General features: G+C 37.1%; 1 protein-coding gene across 1 annotated transcript in view; it reads right to left on the reverse strand.

Annotated features, from left to right (window-relative positions):
* Positions 1 to 1,289: 1,289 nt before the first annotated feature.
* LOC107093863 (phosphatidylethanolamine-binding protein 4-like) overlaps positions 1,290 to 22,537 on the reverse strand; it is a 33,274-nt gene continuing 12,026 nt past the window's right edge. The window contains exons 4-5 of the mRNA XM_015389169.1: positions 2,615 to 2,710; positions 1,290 to 1,298 (exon numbers count right to left, since the gene is read on the reverse strand). Of these exons, the coding sequence (XP_015244655.1) occupies positions 1,290 to 1,298; positions 2,615 to 2,710 (105 nt within the window). The remainder of the gene's footprint in view (positions 1,299 to 2,614; positions 2,711 to 22,537) is intronic.

The raw sequence follows: 22,537 nt of genomic DNA on the forward strand, positions 1-22,537 counted from the left end.
AATAACATTTAAATCAACACTGTAACTTTTGATGTCAAGTATTATTATTATTTTGAGACACCTCTAATTAATTATCATGTCTGTAAACAGTAAATCACTTAGGAAATATTGATGCTCTGTACAAAAATACTTAGCTATGAAAAAAAAATCGAAATCGAGTCCGACACCGAATGAGTCATGTGACCTCGAGCACCACTTAACGGCAGTCTGAGCTTGCCTTAAACACAAGAGCTTAACACAGCTAAGCTAAAAGACAAACTGATGGCCCATATTTTTTGGTTCTATATTATAAGATTTAATCTATAGGGGTAAATATGGCCTTAAAGTTACACCATGACTTCTCAATCTGTTGGTCTAAACAGCAGGTTAAGAAGTGCAGTGCAGTTTTATCAGGGTGCTTCAGGGTTACACATTGTTGCTATAAACTGGTATTAAAAATACTTTATATATCAAAAATTTTTTTATTAATCCTTTTTCATTCGCTTTAAGCAGGAAACATAATAATGAACTGAAATAAAGGCTTTAAAAATAATCAGTTTGTTTAATTAACATAAATCAGTTTTACTCTGACGCCTTACACCATAACTTAATTGACACATTTTCAGCTCACTTAAATAATTTAATGTTTTGATAATATTCTAAATTATTCAACGACTCTATAGTTTATTAAATAAACAACATGCAATGTTTCCGCTTTTACTTGTAAAATGTTATTCAGCTCCATTAAAATCTAGTCTTATAAAAATAATCTACCATTTGCAGCTGGCTCTGATGACATCACAAGAGGCAATATGCAACTGATCACTATCTACATAATTAGAAATGAAGCTAATATATTAACTTATGTATCGAAGAAGGCCAACGCCTCAACCACACCTCCAAGTCACCCATAGATCACTTCCTGTTCATCCATCCTTTAACCTTCAACAATCTCTGTAGCATGGTCCTTGCAAGTGAAAAGGAAATATGGGAAAACATTGAACAAACATCAGATGGAAAGTTAAAACACAGGCTTAAATGGGTTTCCAGATGGAAATGACCCCAGAGAGCTGAGAAGGTGTGTGTATGAAGGCCTGCAATCCAGAATATGTGGCACCAGTTAAGTCAAGACGAAAGAGCTAAAAAAATTCCAGCAGGATATTGTGAGAAGCTTTAAAAGCATAAATAGTTTGAACCAAATCAATTCTACCAGCCAATACTGGAGAAATTAACATCTTAATTTGAAGAAAGCCAAAAAAAAAAAAAACCTCTACAGTTGTTTTAGGTATTTAGCAAAAAATATGAGAATTCTACCTCATCTAAAAGGATAATACGGACTTAATGTCAGACAGAGAGGACAAAAAAGCCATGCGTCTTATAATGTAATGAAAATATGAGTAATGACCTATAAAAAGGTGCTTATGCACCATGAGGTTTACTTTTACAAACCCATTCAAGGACTCTCCCTTTAAAAAACACATAAAGCAAGGTCATAAGTATATTTTCCTCCAGATAGCTTTTTAAAAATCTTTGTATTTTGAGAGATACTGTAATAAGAATCCATATTTCATTATCCAGGTGGGTTATTATTGACCGTGTACATCTGTTAATAAGAAAAGTAAACAAGGAGGGTATCTAATATTTATCTAGCAAAGAGAAATATAGGTGAATGAATTATGTCCCAAGAGCATTTTTTTTACAGAACAAAAGTTTGGATCTTTAAATGGATTCGGTGCTCTTTTATTTTAAAAATCAAGTCTTTAAAAAAAATGAAAAGGCAGCAATGACACATCTCTGAAGCGGCTTTGTGATCTTGCTTTTCAGGCTACTAGTATCTACTGGGTTGATCTCCCAGTTCTCAAGGGATTATAAAAAATGTCTGCAAACCTCAAAATATTTGAGGCAATCAACAACTCAACATGCATTTGGCGTTAGAATGCAAGAATGCGAAAACACACAAGCGAATGGATAAAAAGGAGTGAAATATGAAGAGAAATAAGGGGATCGGAGCTGTGCCCATTTTGGGGGTGTAAAATATGGAGAAGTGTGGATCATTGGGGGAGCTGCTCTGCCTGGGGGAACAGATGAAGGGAGGACACTCTGCCAAGATCTCTCCACTGAAGGGGGAGCTGAGGGACTGGAGCACTATGGGAGGAAAAGTGTGTGCCTCGCATGCTGCTCTCCCCAATCTCAGTCTCACACGCTCACATTGACACGTCCCAGGCACTGCGCAGCAGAGGGAAATTGCTGCTGACAGGGCCTTGCAAACTTTCACAGCCATTTAGAAAGACTTACTCCCACACTTTTGTCGCAGGCATTTATTGCACAAGATACATGATATGAAAAATTAACATTTTCAAACTTGGCACCGTTTTTTTTCAACCAAGTTCGGCTTTAAAAAACCATTCATAATTTTTCAGCTTCACGATCGGTCCTGGTGCAGATGTAAACACCTCACATGCCAAGTGAGACCACGAGATTATGAAAATGCACACTTAAAAAAGCTACCAAACACAACTTTTTAAATTTTATATCATACAGTATGACTTTCTAATCCAATAAGGAGAACTGCCTGTAAAACCATCGCCAAAACTGATGAGGTGAAGGAGCAGAAGTTTTTGGAGACTAACTGTACCTTAATGTTCACAACCAACCAGTGCCTCCAGTAAGCAGGGTGCGCAGATCGTCTTGGAACATCAGGATCAACCATCACCAGGACGTACATCCTTTTCTGCATGCAAAAAGAAATAAATGCAACTTTTTACATTTGTCACAGTTTCTATTTTTTAAAACACACTTACATACATTATTAATATAATGTATATAAATATAAAAAATATTTTTATTGGTTTTAAACACAGCTTTTCTAGGTGCTTCACTTGACCCCTTTAGCTTTTTAAGATGTGCCGTTCAAGTATAATGTTGGCAAAAGCTTAACAACCATTTCAGCCCCATCCCTCAACAGATGCCGTGAATTATATGATGTTATTGTTTTACCTGCTGTTTATGATATTGATTTTGTGTCTTCAAATTAATCACAGATTAAAAGTGGCTTTTTAAAATCTTGATCTGCTCTCATTTGGTACGCAGATTCATAAAATACATTAAAACTAAGAACATCCAACATGCTCAGTCAATAAAAACATGAACCAACCAGCAGCACTTCAATGCACTTTTTGAGTTTCGTAATAGATAAAAAAGGTTGTGAAGAAACTGCTTTGATGCACAAATGGGGAAATTCTTATTGCTTTATTTTATGTTGAATTAAAACTACTAACTCTATCAAAGAACTTGCTGCATTTTCTTGTTCTTTCTCATAGAAAACTATCTACATTTCTTGCATATCACCCAGGAAAATCAAGTTTGGTAAATTTCTCTAAAATGTAAGATTTAGAACTTTTTTCCCAGTGATTTTCAAATGTAACTACCAAGGCTACCAGTTATCAAAATAAAAAAAGAAAGAGAAATACTGCAGTGGATCTTTTTATTCTTTTCTCAAACAAGCTCCATCCCTTCTGTCATTACTTAAACTTAATATCCTTCCTGTGACATAAACAAAATGACAACGTTTTGGACCTAACACCAGAACCGTCTCGTTAACATATTCACAGTAACTTTCTGCCATTTATCAAGTATCTTTATACCCCTCAATCTGTCAATGGAGAGAAAAAGCATCTTAACTAACACTTGATCACAGTTATTGGACGATGATTTGGCAGCTTTATTGCCAGAAAGGGAAAAAAAAATCTTCATTCTGTCTGTCCCTAAAAGTTAGAGAATTATGAGAGCAGATTGAATTATTGCAAGAGCACATTTGTCATCCCTGGTTTGGTGCCCAAAATCTGCCAGACCATATGATGGGCTTTTTTTATTTTGTTCACTTCCTCTACAAACAGCGACACAGTGTCCTCTTACAGTATATCCACTTTCAATTGAAGCAAAGACCATAATGATATCAGCCTGAAAACATAAAAAAACAGGTGCAGCTTTTCTTACGTTCTATCGCCGACTGCCAAATAACACTGTTGGCGGCACGGTAAAAGATTCTCAAAGGATCAAATGCTTTCCTGTAAACATAAATCTTAAATTTCTGTTTGTTTTGTCCTGTGAAGACATTCTTGCAGGCCTCAGAAAATTATCCTAAGCCGATGTACTCGAATGAGATAAAGAAGTAGTCATGTATTTTTCTGCAGATGCTCATTTTCAGAAGGATTCTCTGCCTACCTGACAAGCAGTAATATGCGTAAACAACTAAGCCTAATAATAGGATAATACTGTAGTCTCAGCTATAGTGCCTGCAGGTAGCATCCAGACACACCAGTAACAATAGAGCCTCCTCCACAGCCTGTCAAAAGTGACTCTATATCAGTGACCCCCCCGGGCAGCTTACCAACCATGACCTGTTGCCTTCTCCAGAGTTGTAATCCTCATTTTTATATGTTCGCTACCAGGCATAAAAAAAAGTGTGATAATGTAGTTATACTAATATCTAAGTCAGACCCCGGTGCCTTCAGAAATAGCATGCTTTCAAACAACAGCAGACGCACATGCAGCCTAAAAGGCAAATTAAGCATTTAAATTAGAAATGACCTCCAGTCACAATTACTATTGAGCGAAATCGCACTTTCTTGGTTATTTCACGAAAATTACTTTGCATGCGCACCCTTGATATGGGACAGGTTCAGGTTTTTTTGTGATGCTAAATTTAGTACAATATTAAGAGTGTTCCACATTAATTTCAAACTGTAGCAAGGGAAAAAAAATTAAAATGTGCCAGCCTATTTATGGCGGTCGTTGAATTTAAATGATTTCTGCATATATTTAAAGCTTGCATTTCTACCTGTAACATTTCTCTAGCTGCTAGTCCAGCTGGCATGGACAGCGAAAATAATACAAGAAGCTCCCATCAAGCTTGCACTTCACACATTGTGGCATGTACCCTTCTCTCTTATGTGGACATTTTTTTCCGCCCATCTGTCAAAATTCACATTAATTACACACAGATATGTGTGAAAGACTCCAGGGAAAAACAGATGCATACTCTGCCATCTGAAATAATTTATCAGGGCTTGTGCAAACTAAATGTATATCATAACACTATCTTGGAAGGCAGACAATTTCTTTTCAAATTTGGACCTTGTTCTGCTGTCTTACTTTATTAGGAGAGTTTTTACAGTTATAATTAACCTCTGCTGAACGGACACTTTGCTGAACCAGTCCAACACTTTTACTTGGATTTAGGTTCGACCTTTGACTCTACTATGCTACAACAGGCGAAGCATGTTTGCACATTTCAGGAACTAGACAATTAAAAGTGCTTTACATAAGCAAAACCAAAGTTCTCCGCAGCTGCATAATACCAGACAGTAAAGACTAAATGACATACTAAAACTAATGATGTTACCATTTTATGTTAAATTAAACTATTTAATCCTAAGATTTCTATTAGTTTCTTAGTTTTAGATAGAATGGGGAAGCAAGATTCTGGATGTGCTGCAGCTGTCTTATAGGCAGACCTGTGAAGACACTGTTGCACTTGTTATTTTTTTACTAATGATAAGCACATGAGTGCCAGTATGTTTAGCCTTTTTTTTTCCTGCTCTAAGGTTAACCTCAGAGCTGTTCTTAAAGTTTTTTAGCTTTCAATCAGGTTTTTCTTTTGCAGAATTACCAAACATTTTTTCTTAATCCATCCTCCCATCAACTTAACCACTTTCGCATTCCTTTTTTAACATTTTTACAAAAATAAGTCAATAAATTGGAAACATCAATAAGGCTTGACGCTGAAAAAACAAATTAGGTCATTTGTTACTCCAAGGCTCAATTATTGCAAGCCTTTACTATTAGAAAGTTCACCAAGTGCAGTGAAAAGCCTTCAGCTGATCCAAAAAGCTACAGCTCTGATGAAAATAAAGAAAGAGAGAATGCGTTTCTATTTTAGCTTTTCTTCACTGGTTTCCTGATTGAGTTGTTCCTTGTGTTCCTAAAAGAGCACTTTGTTCCCAAACTGTGTTTACTAGTAGTTCCTAGAATTTCTAAAAGTGTAATAGTAAGCAGATCTTTAAGTTATCATGGTTCCTGTTAGAACCAACTTCCATTCTTAACCCAAAAGGCCATGTCTATTTTTAAGACTAGGGTTATAGCAGCACTAAAAACAAGTACTGCACCTCCTATAGGACTTTTTCAAATAGCTTTGTTGTAAACAGTGACTGCCCTCTGCATGTCAAGAACCCCACAGCTATAGTGTATTACTCTCAAAGCAGCAGGAAAATGTATATCATGTATTTCTATCTATCTATCTATCTATCTATCTATCTATCTATCTATCTATACACATGTGGACAAATAGATGTGGACGAAATTTGTAATACATAAAGGAATCTATCAAAATGAACAGATGAAGGTCAGACATTGCTTTTCAACCATAGTTTAACAGAATGATTAATGCAGCTTTAAAACTTTCTAATTTGAAAGTTTATAGTTCGAGTGGTTTAAGTTATCCAAAATGATCTGTTGTTATGCTGCTATAGTTTTAGGCTGCTGGAAGATCTGGGGTTGACTTTTTCTCTCTACTTCATTATACTTCTTTTATCAAATGTTTCATTTTTTGTTCTTTTACCATTTAACTAAATGCATTTTCTTGTCATAGGAGCTACATCTGGCCTGTAAAGCTGTGACTCTATCCAGGAAGTAACTGGGCTGCCGCAATCAACATCAAATATAGATTATATAGTTGGCCCTGTTTCTCTCCTAGACATAACTATTGGTTAAGCTTTCTTCTGTGTTTCTTTTGTGTTTTGGCCCCCATTGGGCTGCCACATAAGGCTGTTCCAACCGAGCCTGGTGCTGGAGCTTTTGCCCTCTGTTAAAATGGAATTGTTCCTCTTCACTGTCTCTTCATCCATGTTTGGTGTAAAAGATTGCAGCAAAGTTATGGGAATCAATATTTTTTTCTTAGACAGAACATTTTTAACCCCTCTGCCTGTTTTAATTGCTCTGGTGGACCCTGAACACTGCTTTAGGTTTTGGTTAATAACCTTTTGTTGCTAAGTTTGCAGTTCTCCCACATACATATAAACACACGCTTAGTCATATAGACACATGGGAACTACATATGCAGAAATACTGACGTTCAGTTATTTTTATTACTTTTGTATTTTAAATACTTCTAAAGAGAAAATTGTATTTCTTTTAAACTTTCAACATAACAAAATTCCTGGTGGTGTTTGTTCACAAGTGCTCACTAACAATTCTATGTATCATTTGAAATGATAAAAAAACAATATGAAAAACTGGGAAAAAGAGTGAATTGGTTTAAATACTTTTTTTTTAAGTACTTTTTTCCAAGAGATAGGACATCTAGTGCCTGTGTTTACTTTACTGTACATCTTATATTTAATTTACATGTTCCAAGAAAGGCTAGAGATCTGCTTCCTAATAGCTAAATGTCATAACAATCACAGAATCTGAGGCAGGAATGAAATCTCTTCAGGTACCACAGGACTCTGCCGGGTCATTATGCAGCAGGAGATGTGAGAGCCTTGGGTAAAAGCTGGAGGCGGGGGAAGATTGAGCCTGAATTCTCCTGGGATTAACCTCCCACTGCCTACCGTGATCACAGCAAAACGGTCCACTAAGACCACACCTCAGATGCTGCCGGCTCAAATCAACCCTGCAGGAGACCGGGAAACTGTGACAATGCTTCTGGTTGGTGGTGGAGAGAAAAAAGTACTTCCTTTCTCCAATGAAAATTTAAGAAACTTCATACAGTAAATATGAATTTAAAAATTGTATACTTTTATTCTTTTACTGTTGTATTTCCAATATTTCATGGCAATAGCATCAAACAGACTAAGCAGCTAAAGAAGATACAGCAAAGAACAAAGGCATGATGAAAAAAGTGCTTCCAAGGACAAAAATCTACTTGATTACCTTTGTGTGAACTCTGCTGTGGATCAGAATAAGATTGCTAATCGCTGGTCTTGTAGAGAAGCGCTGCAAACTGAAGACACCCTCAAGGGTGAGGGTGAGTTATTAAGAAGGAAAAAGACGCCCCTCTGTGAGTTTACAAGTTCAAGCTTTATCCATGACCCACCACCAAACTATGTCATCTGTGCAGAAGCCTATTTGTATGCATATTGCTTCATCCTGTGCCTTCTTTAGCCCCTGTACACAGAGCAAACCATGTTTAATTTGATGGTCAACTGTTCTCATTGCTAAAACCGGAGCAAAGAAATGCATTGATCCCAAATCCCTTTTTAAGCAGCAAAAATACTTGAACTCGTTTGGTAATTAACAGGTATCTATGTTGTGATTAAGAGACAGTCATGGCTTAAGAACCATCGACTGCAGCTTAGAGAGGGGTGAGAGATCAATCTGGAAATACTGAAAAATGTGAGCTCTAAAACCAACACTGAACATGTAGTTTTATCCGGAGAGGAGAAAATGAGCAACAGTTTCTTTGTTTCTGTAGGATAACTATACAGGCAAATCTCAGTGAGTTGGAACACAATTGGAAAGTACTATTATGAAAACAACTTAAAAGCAAACCTCATGCAGTATGCAACATTTTACACCATTTATATTCAGTTGAATCATTGATAATCACTTGAAGCTGATGGAAAAACAAAATTAAAAAACATTATGGTATGGCTATACAACCATCTTACTCTCCACAAGGAGAGTTAGCAACAAAGCATCATGTTTAAAGGACTTGCTTTTTAAAAAGCTCTTTCACACATATTAAAGGAAATAAAATTGACGCATATGCATGAGGAACTACTTAGGCTAAAAGAGAATTTTGAATCAAAGCCCATTCAAAGGCTGAACAGCACTGGACTGGTGAACTGTTGTCCATTGCTCTATTTTCAAGTACTTTTATCATTGTAAAGAGGATCTCAGGATTTAAGGATCTGGAGGAAGAAATGAAAGGCAAAGAATCCAGGCTGCTTGAGGTCCCATGTGAAGTTTTCACATTCATGATGATCTAGTCATGTAGGTCCAATGTGTTTTATCGATTATTAAATCAGTCCAGCTCTCTACCAGGAAATTCTAGAGCTGTTCATTTTTCCATCAGCTTTATAGAAATATTGATTTCAGTCTTTAACAGCACTTGGTACCCGTCCATACTGCTAAACCACCCGCATTAAATACCAGTCTATGACCAGTCCATGGCCAGTCCAGTGTAGACTGACCATAGGCTGGAGGAGGAAGACCCAACAAGAACCTGGGCTTCTTTAACACCTCCACACTAGGTTGCACTGATGCAGCAATTCCTGCAAAAAGAGACATGACGAGTATTGATTGCAAATACTATATATATATATATATATATATATATATATATATATATATATANTATATATATATATATATATATATATATATATATATATATATATATATATATATATATATATATATATATAAAAAAAGAGTACTTTGACATTCTCTTAAATGGGTCTTCATCTCTGTAAGTTCTCCTTTTTCATTGGTACCACTAAGTAATATTCAGATCTTCTAAGTAACTGGATTTAGGGTTTCATTATTTGTAATCATAAAGAGCACTGAGTAACTTTAAGCCACTAGAAGCCAGGGTTGGGCTTTAAGAATCGATAATAAGAGCTGGTTCTAACCTTTCAATTTTACCAGAATCTATGCATTTCTTTATTTCCCATTCCTAGTTTTGATGCCCAGTCCGCTGACTCTGATTATATCAAGAGTTCACAAGTTTTATATTTATATAAAGGTAGAAAATAACTATGTGATGATTTATAGTAACATTTACACAAAGTTAGAGGGTTAGGGTTAAAGGTACATTTCATGGAGAAGGTCAGACCATTTCGTCCAGACAGAACACATCAGTTGGCCAGCTAATTCATAACATGTGAACTTTTATGATCCTTCCTCTTAAAAGAATCATAATCGAGAATCGATTGGAGTGGAACTAAAATCAAAAGAAGGAATCAGATTTCAAATTATAATCCTTCAAATTCAAAGGATGCCCATTCCTACTAGGAGTGTTAGACTTGACACTTCAAGGTTTAGAACCTTCTCCTTCTGTGTTTGGAAATCTGATAGCAGTACATTTTGGACCAGCAGACTGAGAGGTCATGGAGTTATGAGTAAAGACAAGGCAACATTCAACCCTCTAGATTAAATCCTAGATCAGAGAACCTAAAACACGTCTGATCAGGTAAGCGTCATATCTATTTTCCTGTCTAGCAAGAACGTTTGGCTAAGTTAGCTCTTGTGTTTAAGCCCAGACTGCTGTAAAGCAGTGCTTAGGGTCAAATGACTTATTTAGGAACAGATCTGATCCAGTCAGGTTATATGTGTAAGCTTTTAAAGAAGGGTTGTATCATTAATACCAAGTGCTGTAGCTATTTTGACCTGAGAAATCATTTAAAGTATCTCAAATTAATCTATTACTAGGGCTAAATGTTATGCTGTGTTGTTGTGTCATAGAAATAAATACTATATTACTTTGTGTCAAAAGAATAGTTATTGAAATTAATTTCAAAATAAAATTACTTAAAGTAACTTTTTTTTTTAGATAAAACTTTTCTGAGAAAATGCCAAATGTCTAAACAAGTTCTTATGTGATCCACAAGAAGGGACTATTTTTAAAATTTTTCACAAAAGAATAACTTGTTAGTTTAAAAGCAGGAGACAAAAGAGATTGGAACAAGAGCAGATGGTCACAGAGGAGGTTTACCACTGTTAACACCGCCGGAGTCACAAGATTAGGTTAGATGTGCTAAAAGAGGGGTCACAGGTCATCCTGGTAGTAGTAATTGAATCCAGAGGGGAGCAAAGGGACGGCATGAGATGGAGAATCCAGCGAGCTGTGGCACTCACCTAGAGGTCATCAACCGTCCAGGTATGAAGGTCCTCATTATTAATAACAGCACATCCCCCACACCTCCTCTGCAGTACCTTAGAAACCTTAATGCTCCTAAGTGCAAGTATTAGTTATTATATCTAATTTTTTCCTGCTTTGTAACAAGCAAAGTCAATATATGGATTTGACAAGAAACTATAAATGTCAAAAAAATGTAAATGATAGGAAAAAAAGGCTGCCCTGTGATGGACTGAAGACCTGTCCAGGGTGTACCTTGGCTCTTGCCTAAAGACAGCTGGAGAAAGACACCAGCTCCCCTTGTGACCCTGCTTGGCATAAGCGTGTCAGAAAATGGATGGATGGATGGATAGATGGATGGATGACAAAAAGCTACTTGGTGATGATTAACCACGTATCAGCTCACATATCAGCTCTTGCAGTCTAATTGAAAAGTCAATCTAATTATTGGATAAAGTAAAGTATGCACCAAAAAATCTGCAAATATAAGGGACAATGAGTAGGTCAGAGTAAAGCCCATAGGTTTTCCAAAAGAACATTAAACTGGGATAAAATTATTGATAATCATTTATTGAAAACAATAGAATGGCCTAGTTAAAGACCAGACATGAATTCAAACGGACTCCATCAAAGACTTAAAGACTGATGCTTATAGCCACTCTTGGTCCAACCTGAATGAACTTGATCTATTTTGGAAAAAGGAATAGGCAATTTGAATTACATTAAGGTCATAAGAAGTTCCCTGCTGTTATACACTTACCCTCCAACACAATGTGATTGCAACAAAGTAAGTAGCACAGTTTAAGGAATGCCACCCTTTTCAGGTTTGTGTTTGTTAAGACAATTGCAAATCATTTTTTTCCCACTTAAAAATTATGCTCCACTTTGTGCTGCTTTGTCACATTAAATCCCAATAAAGCATTTTGAAGTTCGTGGCCCTCATCTCACAACTTTTATGTATGAAGGCAATGGTGGTAATTTTAAAGGAATCCACTGCAGACCCTATTTTATCATTGAACAAGATATACAAAACTGCTTTTAAAGAGCATACCAATAGTGCAGTGTTTTGTATCAAGTGCTTTAGATAGTGCTCTGCTCACTACCTCCAAACCTGCCTATTTTTAAACGCAGCGTCCTCCCACACAGGGATGGAGTGTGAAGTGGCTTAGAAATCCACACTTTGAGGAGCCACATGGTCAGAGGAAAGTCACGTGTGGATACAACTGCGTATTCCAGGGCCACACAGCTACTAGATTTCTGTTTGAAAGCCAAACAGAGGAGTGAGTGCGCTATGAAGAGGCAGCAGTTTAAGAGGAATCAAAGGCAGAATACAAACACAAGTTTACATAATAGCATAATCTTGTTTTCTTTTTGATCATAGAAATATGCAAATACGCTGTATTTTAATCAAATTAACACATGACAGAAGGCAAGATGAGACAATGAAATACATTTCATAACCAACAGCACAACTGCCTTTATTTGCCCCTCACCTGCAAAACAGAAGCCCCTCTACAAACTTTGCAAATCATTAAATGCGGTTTCTCCTCAACTTTGTTGCCAAAGTCTTGCACTTCTGATCTGGAGTTTATAACTGCAATAAATCCATTGCTAACAGAAAGATGGTTCACAGTCTGATTGAAGCTTGAGGGGGGTGAAGGAATTAGTAGCAGCCTGAGGAATCGTTTCTGCATTTCTCTCAACATTGAAGACTTCTTTCAGCGCACCATGTTTGCGAACACAGCCGTGCTCATGTTAAGCTTATTAGTCACCCTGGATGCGATCTTGCTAGCTGAGGCTTTCAACACTTTCTAGTGGTGGCTTTACACACATACACCTACTCACTACCGTGAAAGCATTTCTGCAAAATGCACATGCTCAGACACAGTAACTACAGCTAACAGGTACACCGAAGAAGCAAGTGGCCAGGTGCCGGGAAAAGTGAGCCTCCGTCTGTGCTAAATGAGGCAAAAGGGAAATATTTTTGTCATTTAGTTTGACTGCTGAGAACAAACAAAGTCAAACAGGGCAAATTGCAGCTCTGGATTCATATCCATAATTAATCTGTCAGCCATGTCACACACCGGGAGTCAAAGATATGCTATTTTACTGTTGTTTTACCACCACGACAGCTATAAAAGTTAAAGTATGAGCATATTCTCACTTCTTCTTCAGTATATCTAGAAATCAAGTTATTAAGATTTTTCTTTTCTTTGTGGCTGCAAGCAAAGCGAATAAAGATCAGTAAATGTGCATTTAAAGACAGCAAATGTTCAAAGGAAATTATCAAAACTACTTGTGTTGTGAAAAGGATCTAGTTTATTTTGTCACATTTTATTTTGGCAGCTAAGAGTGAAAGACAGAGAAAAAAAACATTTTCAGTCTTATTTCCACAGACTGTCTACTGTTTCACATTGTGCAGATAAAATAGATAAGAGTGTGACAGTTACACTTTGTGGTGCGGTCGCAGACAAGCATCATAAAGCAGACACAATTCTGTGGATAGAGGGAAACATGCTGCCATGGAGGGAGCTCAGTTGTAAGCACTCTGACACCCATTCCTATTTGGCCATCGGAGCTGTTAAAGGTGTCAGGGCTGTTCACAGGCACTGCGTGTTTCACCAGCCAAGATGGCTTCCACCTTTTTTCTATCATGATTAATTATGGTTTCTGATGGTAGTACAGTGAGAAAGTGTAAATTATTCCCACATTTTCTTGTGTGCCCTTCGTTCAGTCACTTTTGTGTAGGAAGATGCTATTGACGCCATCCATGGATGTCGACCAAAAGGCATCTTCATGGGGTGGCAAACTCTTGTGCCTATTAAAGGGGTGGAAGTGGTGGCGATGGTGGTGGGTCCCAGTCATGTGGGCTGAACCTAGTCCAGACTGCCAGTTGAACGGCCGGATTTTCCAGTATGGAAGTCTTATTTCAGTGGGCGAAGCTGGGTGTTGAGAGACTGGGAGAGAGGACAGCCCTGGGCTTAGAAGCTTGAAAAAGAATATTTCAAACAGACAAACACCGTCTGTGTTCCAGTGTCACCAGCCCACCCGTCTGACAATTGGGGCCATGTCATCACGGGTTCTGAGTAATTCAAGAAGTGCTTAGGACGATGTGGCAATTTCAGACGTCAGAGGTCCCAAAGGTGGAAATCACACTTAAGTACATAAAGTACAACATAAATGATCTTGTTGTCTGAAATGACCTCTGAACTTTGAATATTAATCTTACAAAGAGTCCTTGCTATCCTGCCCACTTCAAACGGCCAGCTAGCTTTTGATGATTTAGTCTAAATTAAACCCTTAACCAAAACAACACCAACCTCCTCAAGATAATTAAAGCCAGCCAGTAAAAATTTGGTTCTCATTAAAATGGTTCAGAGAGTGGTGCAAGAGGGACAACTCTCAGAAACTCTGAGAAGGTTCTCATCCTTGGTTTTTTTTTTTTCCTAAAGACGCATTGGGAAAAATGATTAACAATTAAAAAGTTTCTTTATTCAGCAAAGAAAACAGACCCCATCAAGTCAACCAGACTCAAAATTCTAGTAAACTGCAATGAGAATTAATGGGCCATGTAGAGTTAGATAGGGAAGATTATCTTTAAGTTTTACTCATCTTCACTATGTGTTATGCTTTTTACTGTAAATGTGTTTTAATCAACCTTTTGCGTTATGCGTTCAAATTCTGAGTGAATGACATTCAAACCTGCAGCAAAAGAGATCAACACCTGTCTAATGCTTCTCTAACCAAATACACAGCTGAGGGGGGTAGCTGCATATCCATCAGGGTACAATCAGTCCTGTGATACCAGTTTATGGGTTGGATCAAGCCAGTACTTTATCTTTTGGACATATTTATGAGAATTGAACAGAATGTTAGTAACTCTAGGTTGTTCCCCAGAATGTCTGTTTTAGGAAAAGAGTCATGTTCTATTTTAATCACGATAATAATACCAAGTTATTGGACTGAACCTATAAAATGTCTTGATAGCCATAGTGACAGTTAAAAACTTCATTCATCTTGAATCACAATGGCTGACCACCCTTCCACAGGGAACCAGCACCAATGTACTTTTTGGGAAAGTGCCTTGGTCAAGAGGTATAAGGAAATGTGGCAATGGGGAAAAAAGCATCAAGCCTCTAAATTGCCAACTAAAATGGGACTATTTTTTTCCCTAATCCGCAGTAACCCTTAATCACCCTTAGTGTTATGTAGCCACAATTTAACATTTGTGTAGTAAGTCATTCTCTCTGAAAGAGAAATATCTCTTCTATTTTAAGTGCAGTTAAAAACTCCTGGATAAGGTTGATAACTTATCTTCAGATGAAATAGATTTTATTTTTCAGCTAGCAGACAAACTGAAAAGCAGCTGGCTAGTTCAAGTGGTAAGTCACAAGGTTTGTATCCCAGCTGGGGGAAGGAGCTGCCTGAGTTCAAGCACCCACTAACACCGACTGCCACTCTGGGTCCCTGAGCAAGACCCTTAACCCCCACACTGAATGGGTTAAATGCAGAGAGTTAATTTCATTGCTCTGTACTTGTGACAGTGTAATGATAATAAAAAACACCGGAAAAGAAAACCAGTAGAGCCACACGATATAGTGAATTGTAATGGACCAGGGACCGCAGTTTTATTTATGCAAATAGTTGTTTGTATGATTTTCCTACATTACAACTGTCCAATTTGGTCTTGCAGATTTGATGAAGACATAGATGTAACAGAAGAAAAATCCAGAAATAATAAATAGGTAACCAAAATTAGAGATGCCAGGGATAAATATACATAAGGAGTGAAGTAATGAAGAGAATCCAGCAATAACGAAATGCACAGGAGGTGTATATATGGGAGACAGAACAAAGACTGGGCCAATCAGCTGATAGGGAGCAGCTGTGGATGGAAGCAACTAGAAGGGAGCTAGGGGAAAGGACACTGACATAAAGGGGCAACAGAGAGTAACTCAAAAAACACAACACTGCCTAAATATAACTAGAGAACAACAATGACATAAAATGGAAAAGAAACCAATGACCAAGAAAATACAGAATTACATAAATCAAAGTGTAACTGAAAACTCAAAAACAAACTTAAACAGAACCAAAAAGTCCACAAAGGGCAGAATGATGACAGAAACTTTTTATACCCTCAGCTCTCACAACTGTATGATTTTAGTGGCTGAGAAATCATAGCTTACAGACAGTATAATATGAAAAGCAGGTTAAATGCAATCAGTTTGATCAGCACAATTTATTACATTTTTTTTTTTACATATGATGGTGCCCTTAAACCAGTCACACTGGTTGGTTTATGTCATTCAACTTTTAATGGCAGCTAATGGCTGATAAAAATAGCAAAGCTTAATAGATAAGTTTACCTAAAAAGTATTAGCAACAGGAAAACAAGCAGCATAGCTTGATAAAACATATCCTTAATACTAAGCTATACTTTGAAGCCTTGAAAAAACATGATATCCACAATAACCACAATGTAATGCAACATATTGCACAATACTGTATGTTGCATTGCATGTAAACACAGCTCAAAAAAATCCTTAGTCTGGAGAAGAGGATGAAACAAGATGATTCTTCTGACAGACCATTTTGTGCACACTGATATATTTAGTGCTGTCAGAGAGGACATCATAGAGAATGGCACTTACATCACAATGCAAAACTGTTATCAGAGGAGGTACAGGTTTATGGTTCAAGGGCTCGTCCATTCATTGAGAACAAGCTCAGCGTCTTTGCCTGACATACTGATCAAGACAGCACAAATAAAAAAGCTCCACAGCTCCATCTTTGCCTCTCCCTTAGGGAATAATATAGCACCCATCTGAATGTGGCACATATTGAATCGATTCCAGCGTTGATGATTCATTTGAATAAATCACCCTCTCTTAATTTTTTTTTTTTTGCCAACTTGCACTGATACTGAAATTAGGAAAAAAAAAACAACTGAAGCAAAATTGAGAAGGGGAGAGACAGGTGACAGTAGTGTAAAGGACTCCTAATCCTAAATCCCTTTTCAAGTAGCAATTAATGACTCCAGAAATAATCTCCATATATATTTTGTTGCAGTTATTATTTTTTTTTTTTTTACCAAACTGCATAACTCACACAGATCAAATCCAGCGGATATGTGGCACTAAGCAGAGAGGATCTTATCCTGGATTTGCATAGATGGAACAGAAAGGACAGATGCTGCTTAGACCTGTTATAAATTCTCCATATGAATACATACTATAGACTAAACCTGGCCTGGATGGGTAGATTGATTTTTAAATATGGCTCATCCGTAAAAACAATTCACTATCAATCCTGAAGAACTATCAGATATTTTAAGAAGGAAAAAAAAGTTAAAGATGCTTAGAATCAGCCTTGGCAAATATGAAAAATCGGCAGCTTGTGCGATGAAAGGGTTATATCCGTATTCAGGCTAAGAGACATTCTCTAACATACACAGACACAAATCCTGTTGAGCAGAGCTGAGCACAGATACCCTACCAGCCCTCAGAGGCACAATTAGGATTTCATGGGAGGGGGGGGTGAGAAATCTACATTCCCGCACACATGAAAAAAAAAAGTCGTTTTTCCAACCTCACAATAATATCAACTTTTTACTCAAGGAAAAACCTGGAGCACAGCTCAATAGGATTTAGACAAAGAAATAAAAACATAAAAAAGACAGAGGGGGGGAAATCTAAATTTAAGCTGTAGTTGTCGACAAAAAGAAAAAAGAAAAAAAAAAAACCCTGGTGCTAAGCCTCCCAGTTCCAATCAATTTCTTCTATTCTATGTGGTATAAAAAAGCAGCAGCCACTCGTAGTTTGTTTGAAGTGCTTCACTGTGTAGAGTTGTGGTGAGTTCAACAGCATTTTGTATGGACTCCCTCAGCGTATGATTATCACACCTGTCAGACATTCAGTCCCAGTAACAAGGGGTCAAGTAGCTGCCAGTTTGTGTAAGAGAAGAGAGCGCAGAACACTTACATATCATTTCATGATGTGAACTAACAGGAAAAAGTACATGGTTAGAAAATGGGCTGCATTGCATGCAAAACAGAGACAGATATCTAGCTGTCAGTCTCGGATGCAACACTATAAATTTATAAATAATTACTTTAAACTAGTCCTGACATAAAAAAAAGAATAATTAAATATGTTTAGGTCATCTACATAAACAATTCACCAACCGTGTGAAGAAAAAATAATTTATACAAGTATTGCTTCATCAAACAGGTGTGAATACTCATCTATTAAATCATGTGAAGTTCACCCCTGCATGTGTGGCCACATGTTTTGTTAAAAGGAAGAAAAAAAATCAATATCTAGAGGTGAGTAAGCTATAGAGAAAACATGGTTTCAGGCTGTAATAGAAAAACTAAAGATGAGTGTAATAAAAAAAAAAATAATAAAAAAAAAAACATTCTATCTGAGAGGTTACATTAAATGTTACTGTTAGTTTAGATTAATTAAATCTTGTTTTTTTTTAAACATTACAATCATAAATCTAAAGGTATTTTATTGAGATTTTATAAGATAGATTAAAACAGAGCACTGAAAAGGGAGATTTTTCCTAAATTTTAACTTGAAAACCCATGTTTTATCCACTGATTCCCGATTCGGACACTCCTGGATCAAACTGGGGGGACGGACCCCATAGTGGCAGCAGTGGCAGTGTAATTAAATGAGGTTTTGGTAGAAATGAATTGAATAAGTGACCGTTTTTTGAGAATTATTATTTTATTAAAATGTATGGATGGCAATGCTAGATTCTGTCACACAGTTAAAATAAAAAAATACACTTTTAATGTGACAATTTTGTGATATAAGGGAGACTACTCTAAGTACTTGCAATATCTAATTCATTGCAGTTGACTTTCTTTATGGTCGGGATTATTTGGAAAAGAGGCAACTGGTAACTACGGATTAACTGCAGCGATCCATAGATCACAGCTTAGGTGGGAGATTCTGTTTTTGGACCCACATTTGCCAGGAGCTCCAGAAGTCTGGCCTTTATTTAAGAGTGAAAGGAAGAAATCCAGTCTTGAAAAAAACATGTTTTTGTAGTTTTTAAACCATGTATTCACACTCTACTTTGAATCACGGTAGTGGTGGTGTCATGCTATGGGATTTAATGACTTAGATAAATAAAAAGCCAAGTTAAAGTCAATGACTGAATTAAAGTGAGACCCTTTGTTAAAACTTACATCCACAAATATCATTGATCCCAGTCTAACTGAATTCAGGCTATTCTAGTCATTCTGTGTGAAAAGCAGGTGGAGACATATGACAAAGGACTTGCAATTGTAACTCCTGCAAAAGGTAATTTCTTTCTGGTGGATTAATACAAATGCATGTCATACTTTTAAGACTTCTTTAACGATGAAAACTATGTATTGTTTTAAATTTTTACAATGATGTAGTAGGTTATTATCTTAAAGTAAATCATGTTTCAGGTTATGACATGAAAAAATGGGAAAATTTCTTATGTTCTAATACTTTTTGAAGGTTTTGTATGCCTTTAGCACCACCCTGTATCTCAGAAGTAAATTGACAGATGTTGAACTAACTGTTAGGATTATAATACAAACTGTGGCAACAATTAATGTCTCCATTTGTAAATCTACAGCTCTACTGATGCAACCAGGCAAACTAAAACCCTGAGGTGTAATCATAAAGCATAATGCCAAATAGGGACATTTGCAGCACTTGAGTTTAACCAGGACCTTTTAGCTGCCAGGCTTGCGAAGTGATGTTTTAATGAAAACCACATTGTGACTGTCACAACTGATTCTTAGATTTGTCTAATGTCTGAGGAAAAGGTTAAGCGCATCCTCCATCTGAAAATGCCAAATTCTAAAGTCGGGCACAAAGTTGGCACCCAGATAAATCGCGCTATCACTGTGCTTCAGTTTTCTCATTATCCATACCTTTCATGACATTCACAGAAAGAAACAAAGCAGCATGCCAACACCTACTCTGTGAGAAAGCTCTTTCAGTTCAGCTCAAAAGCTGAGAGCTCCAAACCTCCACACCACAGTGTGGGCAGCACTGGCACAGCCATGTGCCTAAGAACCCTGACTGAGTGCAACAGTTGGACTAATAACAGAACAAAAAAGTAAAATGGACACACAGCAAGGACAGCAATAGCTTCAAAGCTAAGAAGCATGCTGACTCCTGCCCACCTTTTTGTTATTCACGAGGCGAAGGTGTCCACAATGCCTCTTGGGTCTTAGTGCCATGAGGGGCGGTGAGCTCTCAAGTTCAGCCACTTCAGGGTGAAGCAAATCACTTTAATATGTTAAGAAGATTAAGCTGGATAAATGTCTAGATACATTTTTTGAAAAGCAACGTAAATCTCCAGTGTTTTTATTTGGGGAGGGGTGGTGTGTGAGTCAGTTGAGACGATCAGCACAAACCCACCAAAACGCAAAGCGATTGGCTCGAAAAAATTGGGCTTATTTGAGATTTTGCATTTTAAGCTTCTTGAATCTAAGACCATCCCACCTCTTCGTTATTATTTAAAACACCAACCTTTGGGACAACAAAACTAAAAAAAAAAAAAAACTGGTCACAATTTCATCTCCTCTCTCAGCTTAGACTCAGCTGTCTTATCCTGCTTTAGCTTATGTTATAGCTTTAACGGTACAGGTCAATGTTTTTTCCCCAGCTGTTAATCTGTTGTTTGCAGCTTGGTAGATAAAACACAAAGAAAAAAAGAAACAGCTTCAAACTTTGAGTTCTCAACAGTGCAAAACTTGAGCAGCAACATTGTCGGATTTATATTAATTTCCTAAAAAAAGAAGAAAAAAAAACATATTAAAATGTAGGATGAGGAAGCCTTTTTTGTTTCAATCTAAAAAATTAGCAATCTGAGGGTGTCCGCCTGTCACCCTGCTGTGTTAGAAATTAAGTGTGAAGCGTCAGGGCGAAATGAAACAAATAATGTAAAGGGATTAGAAAATAATTTGCATATCATTTTTGGTGTTTCCAAACTACAGGATCAGGAAACCAACAAAGAAAGGCACTTTATCATTCCTTCAGATCAATTAACACATCAATAGAGCTGATCCCTTCCACCGTAAGCTGACTCTTAATGTCAATGTAAATATATTCATCAAATATAATAGAACTAGAATAATACAAACTGATAAGGGAAGAAGCCAGGGTAAAAAAACATACACCAAGGAAAACTTCATTTAATGTGCTTTACTTCCACACAACCAAACATGCATAAGATCTTTTTTTTTTTTTTTCCCCTTTCTGAAACTCGGTCTCTTCATGCAGAGTTAAGACAATGAAGATGAAGGAGGATGGCTTATGTAGAGTTAAGCATTATGAGAAGCCCCGAAGCTGTTCTTAAAGAAGGTGAATCAGAGGATTGGGACAAAACTGGAACTAAACCCTGTGCCGGACCACAAATGTGAAGCACAAAAACATTTCGGGCAAAATGCCATTAAGCCAAGCATCTGGTTCTTAAGCAAACTTAACTTGATCACTTATAACTTTAAGATTACTGAGTTTTAAAAGTATAGAAAACTCTCAAAAAAAGTAAACTACCTTAGCTTTCAGCATTAGGATCTGACCATGAACCAAAAAGAACAGAAAAACAATATTTGAGAAGCAGTGCTTCAAAGATTCATAGTTAATTGGTATGTTTATCAAGCCTGACAGAATATCAGTGAATAAAGCTATTTCACAAATACAGGTGTTTAAGTGTACGATAGTACATACAAAAACATATGCTCAGTACAAAATTGTATGTATAAGTTGACATTTTTGCATGTAGTCTTGTATCAGTGAGTTACGCCATATGTAAACAGTAAAAAGTGTCCAATTGGATTTTATTCAATGTAGGAAGATGTACGATTTGCAATTTTTGCAATTTTTTTAACAGACTCATCACCAAGCACGTAGGCTGGCCTTACGTAAACATATCACCAGGATGATTGACAATTAGGAGGACCACTTATTTTGATGATCCACCTAGAAAAAGAAAATCCTCCACTATACCTTTAATAGAGAAATTCCAAGCCTGTAACATCTCACAGAGCACCGTACCTGAAATACTTGAAAATACCTGAAAAATGTAAATAATGTCTGAGGCTACAGCTAACAGTAATCCATCCATATAACACAGTAGTAGCAGCATCAGGCTAGCAAACGCAGAACAGTCAAAAAATAAAACACTTTTAGAGGCTAAAAAAGACTTGAAAGTGTGGGGGAAAGCAGCTTGTCCTCCAGCACAAAAACACCCCTAAACATGGACAAAAACCCAATTGAAAAATATGAGGGCTGCTTAGTAGTGCAGTGGGTAGCAAGAAGGTTCTGGGTACGATTCCCGTCCCAGTGTCTTTCTGCATAGTTTACATGTTCTCCCTGAGCATGCGTGGGTTCACTCTGGGTACTCTGGCTTCCTCCCACAATCCAAAAACATGACTGATAGGTTAATTGGCTTCTCTAAATTGTCCAATTCGCCCTGTGATGGACTGGCAACCTGTCCAGGGTGGACCCTGCCTCTCGTCCATTGACTGCTGGAGATAGGCACCAGCACCCCTCGCGACCCCACTCAGGACAAGCGTGTCAGATAATGGATGGATGGATGAAAAATATGACTTAAAAATATATATTTTTTTATTTATTTATTCGTTTATTTGATAGGGACAAGTATGTTTCATGCATCATGTCACACACTACAACA

The sequence above is a fragment of the Cyprinodon variegatus genome, unplaced genomic scaffold (assembly GCF_000732505.1).
Source record: "Cyprinodon variegatus isolate N-32 unplaced genomic scaffold, C_variegatus-1.0 Scaffold451, whole genome shotgun sequence".
NCBI lineage: Eukaryota > Metazoa > Chordata > Actinopteri > Cyprinodontiformes > Cyprinodontidae > Cyprinodon > Cyprinodon variegatus.